At 49.7% G+C, this 9,523-nt stretch overlaps 1 protein-coding gene across 1 annotated transcript in view; it reads right to left on the minus strand.

The window, feature by feature from the left end:
• KIAA2026 (KIAA2026 ortholog) overlaps nt 1-5,000 on the minus strand; it is an 80,147-nt gene extending 75,147 nt beyond the window's left edge. The window contains exon 1 of the mRNA XM_040417146.1: nt 4,488-5,000. Within this exon, the coding sequence (XP_040273080.1) occupies nt 4,488-4,864 (377 nt within the window). The 5' untranslated portion in view covers nt 4,865-5,000. The remainder of the gene's footprint in view (nt 1-4,487) is intronic.
• Nucleotides 5,001-9,523: the final 4,523 nt, after the last annotated feature.

Consider the following 9,523-nt stretch of genomic DNA (forward strand, 5'->3'; position numbering starts at 1 on the left):
ATCGATTCAGTTCAGTGAACCGGAGGAGTCGATTCACTTGAATGATCCGATCCGTTTGAAACGGCTCTTCTCAGTCACAGCACAGACAATGCAGCTCACCTCAGGCTGGCAGCAGGAGCCTGAGGGAGGGACTCGGGAGGAGTCAGTAATATGATCTTAGAGTGGAAGCTGCTTCTGCCAGCCCCACCCCTCCCACCAACCACCGACCAGAGCTGAGGGGGCGAGGCCAGCACAGCACAGTAGCAGCTCTGACTCGAGTCCTCGGAGTAGTGCAGGGTCAGGGAGTCTAAATGAATCGAATGAGTCACAAGAATCTAAAGATCCGACTCAGTTAGTGACTCATTCGATTCATTGAGTCATTCGATTCAAGAGCCGTAAGTCACTAGAACAGGTTACACTGAGGCTGTCGGCTCTCGGTGCAGCAGTGATAAGGAGCAGAGAGATAAGAGAAGGGACAGATGACACAGAGTTTAGATTATAGGATGAATTAAATTAACCCTTTAGAATCAAATTGGCTTCTCAGGAGATATATATGTTAAAGGCATCTCATGTGAACCCACCCTTAGTTATATAGCTACTGAATGAGATGCCTTTAACATATATATCTCCTGAGAAGCCAATTTGATTCTAAAGGGTTAATTTAATTCATCCTGTAATCTAAACTCTGTGTCATCTGTCCCTTCTCTTATCTCTCTGCTCCTTATCACTAGAGAGCCCGACAGCCTCAGTGTAATGTAACCTGTTCTACAGTCTGACTCACGGCTCTTTTAACTCAATGAATCGAATGAGTCACTAACTGAGTCGGATCTTTAGATTCTTTTGACTCATTCGATTCATTTAGACTCCCTGACCCTGTACTACTCCGAGGACTCGAGTCAGAGCTGCTAGTGTGCTGTGCTTGCCTTGCCCCTTCAGCTCTGGGTCGGTGGGGAGGGGCGGGGCTAGCACTTGCAAGTCAGCTCAGCAGTCTGACTGACCAAGTGAACCGAAGATCCGATTCATGAATCGGTTCATTTGAATGAGCTGATTCAAATGAACCGATTCACCTAAAAGATCCGAACTTCCCATCACTAGTTGCTATCAGTGTGTGAAGAGTGGGAGAAGAGGGTTGCATTGACAATCCAACACAATGGGCAGCACATTGAACACATTTTATAAGTGGTCAGAAACTTGTAAATAACTCATGAAAGAATAAAGTTACGTTAAAACCAAGCACACCATTGTTTTTCTTGTGAAATTCCCAATAAGTTTGATGTGTCACATGACCCTCTTCCTATTGAAAAAACAAAAGTTGGATTCAAAATGGCCAACTTCAAAATGGCCACCATGGTCACCACCCATCTTGAAAAGTTTCCCCCCTCACATATACTAATGTGCCACAAACAGGAAGTTAATATCACCAACCATTCCCATTTTATTAAGGTGTATCCATATAAATGGCCCACCCTGTATATCACTTGACTCCTAATATTTTTAAAAAGCCTCTGCCTATTGAGTAAGTGGTGGGGCCTGCTCTGACAAATAGGGAAGTGATGAGGAGAGGAGAGGTGAGGCGCTCAGATTTACACCACCGCAGGATCAGGGGCAGATTTACTAGTCCTGCCCATCAGAGAGACCTAGGCAGGTAGTCTACCTTTATATTATCTATTTGGCTTACCTTGCGTTAACATTTTAGCCACACCTCTTTCCCACTAAGCCACGCCCCTTGATGAGACGAGGCGCACAGTCAGAACAGTAAATGTGGACAATTGTGGTTATTTTGCCATGGTCGTACTCTAATGGTGAGCCACAGCGAAACAGCTTGTGCTACTACTGCTAAGTAGACACAAGAAGCATTAATCATGGCTTACAAAATAAAGGATGCTTTAAAGGGTCTGGCACAAGTTATGAAGTGTGAGGACATTAAAGGGGTTATCCTGGAAATGATAATGATGAGGTCATCATTACCACATCAGTGGGGAATCCAAATCCTGGCACCCCCGCCAATCTAGCTGCTGCCCTCACAGGGGGTGTGGCGAACAATGCAGGCACCCAGCAGCTTCCCAAGGACATCGCCATCCATAGTAGAGTGGTAGTGCTTGGTATTACAGCTCAGCCCCATTGACTTGAATGGGGTGAGCTGCATCTAGGCCATGTGACCGATGTACGGTCATGTCACATGGCCTAGAAAGAAGTGTTGAGAGCTGCAGTTTCTTCGATGGAGGTGCCGGGGTCACACCCCCGCAGATCTGATGACCTGTCCTGAGGAGGTTATAAATATCTTTTCCTGAATAACCCCTTTAATATTGATGATCTATCCTCAGAATAGGCTATCAATACAGTGATCGCTCAAGATACAATGGCCTCAGGATACAATATTTTCAACACACAATGATCTCTACTAACCCATCGTAAGATGAAACCAGACTCAACATTCACTGCCTCAGACTCAGCTCCAACCAATCAAGGTCACTTCTCTGGTAAAATACCTGGATTAGATGCTAGTTAGCAGCTATTCCTGACTGTTATATGTAAGCACTTGTTTTATCTGTCCTAGTTATCTGCTTATTTATTTTCTCTCATCTTGGATGACATTTTGGGGTTTCAGATCCAATTACTCAACTTATAATAGTTTCAACATACAATGGTTGTCCTGGAACCAATTAATATTGTAACTCGAGGGACCACTGTATCTGATCGGTGGAGGTCTCACACCCAGGATCCCCGCCAATCAGCTTGCAGTAACATTGCGGCCTTCTCTCAGCTTTTTCTAGGCCGTGTTCATCGGTCACATGGCCTGGGCACAGCTCAGCCCCATAGAAGTGAATGCCAAACACAGCCACTATACAATTGTACACCGCTGCCTTCTCAAACAGCTGACCGGCGGAGGTCCCAGGTGTCGGACCCTCACAGATCAGATACTGATGACCTATCCAGAGGAGAAGTCTTGGAAAACCCTCTGAAGTGCATATGAAAATGAAGTGACATTTGTTATATCATATGTACGATGATAAAATAAAACTTCAGGAGTCCGAATACACATTTAGAGGGGTTTTCTGGAGCTACGGCTCAGTGCTTGATCAGAGTGAAGGTAACCCCCAGGACCCCACTAATCTGCACAATTTAGGAGCAGCATCCTTCATAGCTTAATGGGGTTGTGCACTTTCAGTAAGAAACCAGGCAACAGAAGGGATCTTCCCGCATGTGACCACTGTAGCCAGTCACTGGGTGGTCAGATGCAGTGGTCACATGATGACGTGGCATCATCACCATAGGGCCCGGCCAAGGGAAAGAGTGCAGAAGCAGAGGATCTGTCAGCTAAGAGCTCACCTTTTCTTTATTTCAGATGGATCCCAGGGGCTGTCTGGTTTCTTCCTGAAATCGGACAAACCCTTTAAGTCTTGGAAAAAACCTGTATATAAAAAGGAAAAAAAAAAAAAACACAAAAAAACCTGGAGGAAATCTGATCACCAGGATAGCAAGAAGGTCAGCTGTGGGTGGTCCCTGCTTCCACCCGATGCCATGGATCCTACCTGATGCTTACGTTACTGCCAGTTGAGGAACAGGTAGTGGCTTTGCTATTAGAAGGTTTAACTGACATGTAGGGAAGGGGGGGGGGGGGGGGTATTTGACAATTTTAAATTGGACCTGTAACATCTGATGCGTCTGTTTTAGTAACTACTGGGGCATGTATTCTTATGACTATGTTCTGCCCTTCCTCTATTATTCCTGCTAGAAGTTATGAATGAATACCTGCGCTCCTTTAAATGACTAGGAAGCCAGAGCTTTAAAGTGCCACCCAACTTCCCAGTGCCTGTCAACATGCCTAAGGCTACTTTCACACTTGCAGCGGAGTGATCCGCCAAGCAGTTCCATCGCCAGAACTGCCTGCCATATCTGGCAAAACGTATGCCAACTGATGGCATTTGTAAGACGGATCAGGATCCTGTTAAGTCTTACAAATGCATTGAAAGGTTGGATCCGTCTTTTCAGTGTCATCCGGAAAAACTGATCCGGCATTTATTTTTTCACCTTCTTTTCGGTCTGCGCATGCGCAGAATGGAAGGACGGATCCGGTATTCCAGTATATTGAATGCCGGATCCAGCACTAATACATTCCTATGGAGAAAAATGCCGGATGCGGCATTCAGGCAAGTTTTTTTTGGGCCGGAGATAAAACCCTAGCATGCTGCGATATTATCTCCGTCCTGAACAGTCAAAAAGACTGAACCGAAGACATCCTGATGCATCCTGAACGGATTGCTCTCCATTCAGAATGCATGGGGATAAAACTGATCAGTTATTTTCTGGTATAGAGCCCCTAGGACGGAACTCTATGCCGGAAAAGAAAAACGCTAGTGTGAAAGTACTCTAAAGTGGTTACCCAGGGGATACCTGGATGCGGCAGACGGGGGAAATCAGTGCAGAACTAGTTTATTTTACAGTGGTTTATTCCTTTTGTACATTTCTCTCAGCCATTGATGTAAGCAGCTCAGCCCTGTACTCACCGGGACAGCACCGCCAGCTTCTGCTCCAGCATCTGCTCCAGTTTTTGGGCTTGCTTGGACAGCCAGTGGTCAGCCCCATGCAGCTGGTAGCATCCCTCCAGCATGGTCCTGAAGTCTGCCACAAAGTCCTCAATGACGCGATACTGGCCCGAGGAAAACTTCTCCTCCATTTTCATCAAGGACATGGCTGGCGCCTCACATCTGTCTACAGGTAGCTTGCCCATCCCATCCTCCCCGGGGGCAGAAGGCTCACTGACAGCCGCGGGTCCATCTTCACAGGCTAATGTCACTGCGCCGGGCACCTGTTTCACTGACTCCGGAGACATCCCCCCGTCCTCCTCTAACGGTGACACAGTGACACTCGGCACCCCCGCCATACCGGAGTCCCAGACGTATCCGGCTGCACTCCTTCATGCCTCCCGTCTCCACCGCGGGAGTCGGTACAGCAGCAGCTGAGCACAGCCGCTAAGTGAGGATTACGGTGTACCGGAAGCACTGAGGTGAGCAACAAAACACTTCCCTGTTGCCTTTGCCCCGCCCACCACCATACTGTCTGCTTGGTGGGAACGCGTGCGCTTGTAGCCAATCACAGGGGCTTGTACAGTGAGCGCCGAAGTCGTGATGAAAGGAGAGTGCTGATTGGCTGGAAATAGAACCATGCGTAGTTAGTTGCTTGGGCAGAATAGTTTGGAGATGAAATTGGAACCAAAGCTACCTGTTACTTCCATGTGTATGAGTGACTGTAGGGCAGAGGCATCAGGAATGGCAATACTTGTATAGATGCCAGCTTGTACAGGGTTGCCACCTTTTGCAAACAGAAAAAAAGCTAAGTGAAAAAAGAAGTAAGCGACCCTCCAGATGTTATGAAACTACAACTCGCAGCCAGGGCCGATGCAAGGATTTTTGCCGCCCTAGGCAAGATAAAAATTGCCGCCCCCCCCCCCCCCCTTTATCAGATGATCTGCCTATATCATGACATCACATATGCTCCACCCCTTTCTCAGCATTTAAAGGGAACCTGTCACCTGGATTTTGGGTATAGAGCTGAGGACATGGGTTTCTAGATGGCCACTAGCACATCCGCAATACCCAATCCCCATAGCTCTGTGTGCTTTTATTGTGTTGGAGAAAGGTAAGTGGCTGAAGGGGTTTTAACCCCTTCAGCCCAGTGGGAGGGAGACACGAGGGTGGCCCACTCCTAACAACTATATAGTGCCAGGAAAATGAGTTTGTTTTCCTGGCACTATAGTGCAATTGCGGACAAGAAATACGGAACGCACATTGCCGCTTTCTGTGTTTTGCGGCTCCTTGTATCCGCAAAACACGTTGTGGACGTGTGAATGGAGCATTAATGTGAGGTAAATTAGTTTCCAATGTAGTATTAATAACTAAACAATTACATAATAAACATATTGCATTGTCTACTTACCACCAGGACAATAAGATGATCTGGTCTCTGGCTGCAGTCTGGCTCTTGGTCTGGTTCTGAGGACTCCCTTGTCACTCTCTTTCCCCCCCCCCCCCCCCTCCCTTGTCACTCTCTTTCCCCCCCCCCTCCCTTGTCACTCTCTTCTCCCCCCCCTCCCTTGTCACTCTCTTCTCCCCCCCCCTTGTCACTCTCTTCTCCCCCCTCCCTCCCTTGTCACTCTCTTCTCCCCCCTCCCTCCCTTGTCACTCTCTTCTCGCCCCCCTCCCTTGTCACTCTCTTCTCGCCCCCCTCCCTTGTCACTCTCTTCTCGCCCCCCTCCCTTGTCACTCTCTTCTCCCCCCTCCCTCCCTTGTCACTCTCTTCTCCCCTCCCTCCCTTGTCACTCTCTTCTCCCCCCTCCCTCCCTTGTCACTCTCTTCTCCCCCCTCCCTCCCTTGTCACTCTCTTCTCCCCCCTCCCTCCCTTGTCACTCTCTTCTCCCCCCTCCCTCCATTGTCACTCTCTTCTCCCCCCTCCCTCCATTGCCACTCTCTTCTCCCCCCTCCCTTATCACTCTCTTCCCTCCCCCTTGTCACTCTCTTCTCCCCCCTCCCTCCCTTGTCACTCTCTTCTCCCCCCTCCCTCCATTGTCACTCTCTTCTCCACCCTCCCTCCCTTGTCACTCTCTTCTCCCCCCTCCCTCCCTTGTCACTCTCTTCTCCCCCCTCCCTCCCTTGTCACTCTCTTCTCCCCCCTCCCTTGTCACTCTCATTCCCCCCCACTCCCTTGTCACTCTCTTCTCCCCCCCTTGTCACTCTCATTTACTCCCCCCCCCACTCCCTTGTCACTCTCATTTACACTCCCCCCCTTGTCACACTCATTTACTCCCCCCCTCCCTTGTCACTCTCATTTACTCCCCCCCTTGTCACTCTCATTTACTCCCCCCCTTGTCACTCTCATTTACTCCCCCCCTTGTCACTCTCATTTACTCCCCCCCCTTGTCACTCTCATTTACTCCCCCCCCTTGTCACTCTCATTTACTCTCTCCCCCCCCCTTGTCACTCTCATTTACTCCCCCCCTCCCTTGTCACTCTCATTTACTTCCCCCCTCCCTTGTCACTCTCATTTACTTCCCCCCACCCTTGTCACTCTCATTTACTCCCCCCCCTTGTCACTCTCATTTACTCCCCCCCCCTCCCTTGTCACTCTCATTTATTTCCCCCCTTGTCACTCTCATTTATCCCCCCCTGTCACTCTCATTTACTCCCCCCCTCTCTTGTCACTCTCCCCCCCGTCCTCCCTTGTCACTCTCCCCCCCTTGTCACTCTCATTTACTCCCCCCCTTGTCACTCTCATTTACTCCCCCCCTTGTCACTCCTCCCCCCCTTGTCACTCCTCCCCCTCCCTTGTCACTCTCATTTACTCCCCCCCTTGTCACTCTCATTTACTCCCCCCCTTGTCACTCTCATTTACTCTCTCCCCCCCCTTGTCACTCTCATTTACTCCCCCCCTCCCTTGTCACTCTCATTTACTCCCCCCCTCCCTTGTCACTCTCATTTACTCCCCCCCTTGTCACTCTCATTTACTCCCCCCTTGTCACTCTCATTTACTCCCCCCCCCTCCCTTGTCACTCTCATTTACTCCCCCCCTTGTCACTCTCATTTACTCCCCCCCCTCCCTTGTCACTCTCATTTACTCCCCCCTACCTTGTCACTCTCATTTACTTCCCCCCTCCCTTGTCACTCTCATTTACTTCCCCCCCTCCATTGTCACTCTCATTTACTCCCCCCCTCCCTTGTCACTCTCATTTACTCCCCCCCTCCCTTGTCACTCTCATTTACTCCCCCCCTCCCTTGTCACTCTCATTTACTCCCCCCTCCCTTGTCACTCTCATTTACTCCCCCCTCCCTTGTCACTCTCATTTACTCCCCCCCCTTGTCACTCTCATTTACTCCCCCCCTCCCTTGTCACTCGTCCGCCCCCTCCCTTGTCACTCTCCCCCCCTTGTCACTCTCATTTACTCCCCCCCTTGTCACTCTCATTTACTCCCCCCCTTGTCACTCCCCCCCTCCCTTGTCACTCTCATTTACTCCCCCCCTTGTCACTCTCATTTACTCCCCCCCTTGTCACTCTCATTTACTCTCTCCCCCCCCCTCCCTTGTCACTCTCATCCCCCCCCCACCTCTAATGTAGCGTGGCCGAGCTCTGTTCGGTCCGCGGTACAGGAGCATTTCCTGTACCCAGCCGGACTGACAGGAAGTGCACACTAAGTGAGCACTTCCTGTCAGTCCGGCCGGGTACAGGAAACAAAAGCTCCTGTACCGCGGACCGAACAGAGCTCGGCCACGCTACATTAGAGGCGCTTCCCTCCTGTGACTGTGAGTCCCTCTCTTCAGGCTGCGCCCGGGCGGTGCACAATCATAGACGCACCAGCCCGGGCAGTGCGGCAGTTGCCCGGTGCGGGGGACGGCCCGCCGCCGTACTTAAAAAAAGAAAACTTGCGGCAACGCTTTTTTTTTAAATCGCACGGGGCCGGCACCCCCTGCTAAATTGCGCCCTAGGCGGCTGCCTAGGTCGCCTTACAGGTGGAGCCGGCCCTGCTCCCAGCATGCACTTACTCAGCTGTTCTTGTAACTCCCACAAAAGTGAGTGGAGCATGCTAGGAGTTGTAGTTTTCTCAAAAGCTGGAGTTCCAGAGGTTGGTTTCAAATGATTTGTCACTGAAGTTGGGTAATTGTTGGGTATTAAGAATTTTTGTGCATTTTAGATATAAATACAAAGACTGTCAGTTTGTTGTCAGTCTCTTTGTCCCACTGCTGTCAGATCCACCACTCTTAGAAAGGTCTCACAGTTGGTGTAGATTTCAGGTATAAGTTACGCCAATGTTATAAATGAGGCGGGTAGGTCCGACCCTGCACATCCCACTTGTAGAGTGTCAAGTGGAGTAAAAACATTCCATAAATGTGATCATTTATGCAATTTATTAACAGCAGAATACTGGCTTTGGGGCATCCTTTAAAGGGGTTGTCCAGGTTCAGAGCTGAACCCCATCTTCACCTCTCCAGACCCTTTAACATGAGCATCAGAGCTGGATCGCGCAGGGCAAGGGCGGTTTGTTTATATTTATGACACTGCTAGGCAAAGGCTTGCGCCTAACATTGTTCCCGGTGACGTCACCGGCACTGACGGGTGAGTTTTAGCGCTTTACCATTTTACAGGCTAGGGTAGCGCTAAAGCCCGCTCATCAGCGCTGGTGACATCACCTGGCTTAATGCTAGGTGGAAGCATACGCCTAGCAGTCCCTATGGAGAGCCCGGTACGTCTCCAGATCTTCATAAAAAGCCTTTGCCGTGCGCAATTCAGCATAGGGCAAAATAGAACATGCTCTGATTCTCATATCAGGGGGAGCTGCCTGGGTGAAAATGGGGGTATGTCCCCAGGGACGAAGTGCAGAGCGAAACCCAGGTCAGGCAGCAGCACGAGGAGTGTCTAACCTTTTTTGAAATGCCTGTTATTTTAACTCGTTTGTGAGTATATTAAATAGTTTTATATCTGACCCTTGGTTACTGTGCTTCATGATTGGTACGAATCTTTAATGTTCCACAGAGGTGTCCGATAAAGAAAAAGA

Source organism: Bufo bufo, chromosome 2 (assembly GCF_905171765.1).
Source record: "Bufo bufo chromosome 2, aBufBuf1.1, whole genome shotgun sequence".
Lineage (NCBI taxonomy): Eukaryota > Metazoa > Chordata > Amphibia > Anura > Bufonidae > Bufo > Bufo bufo.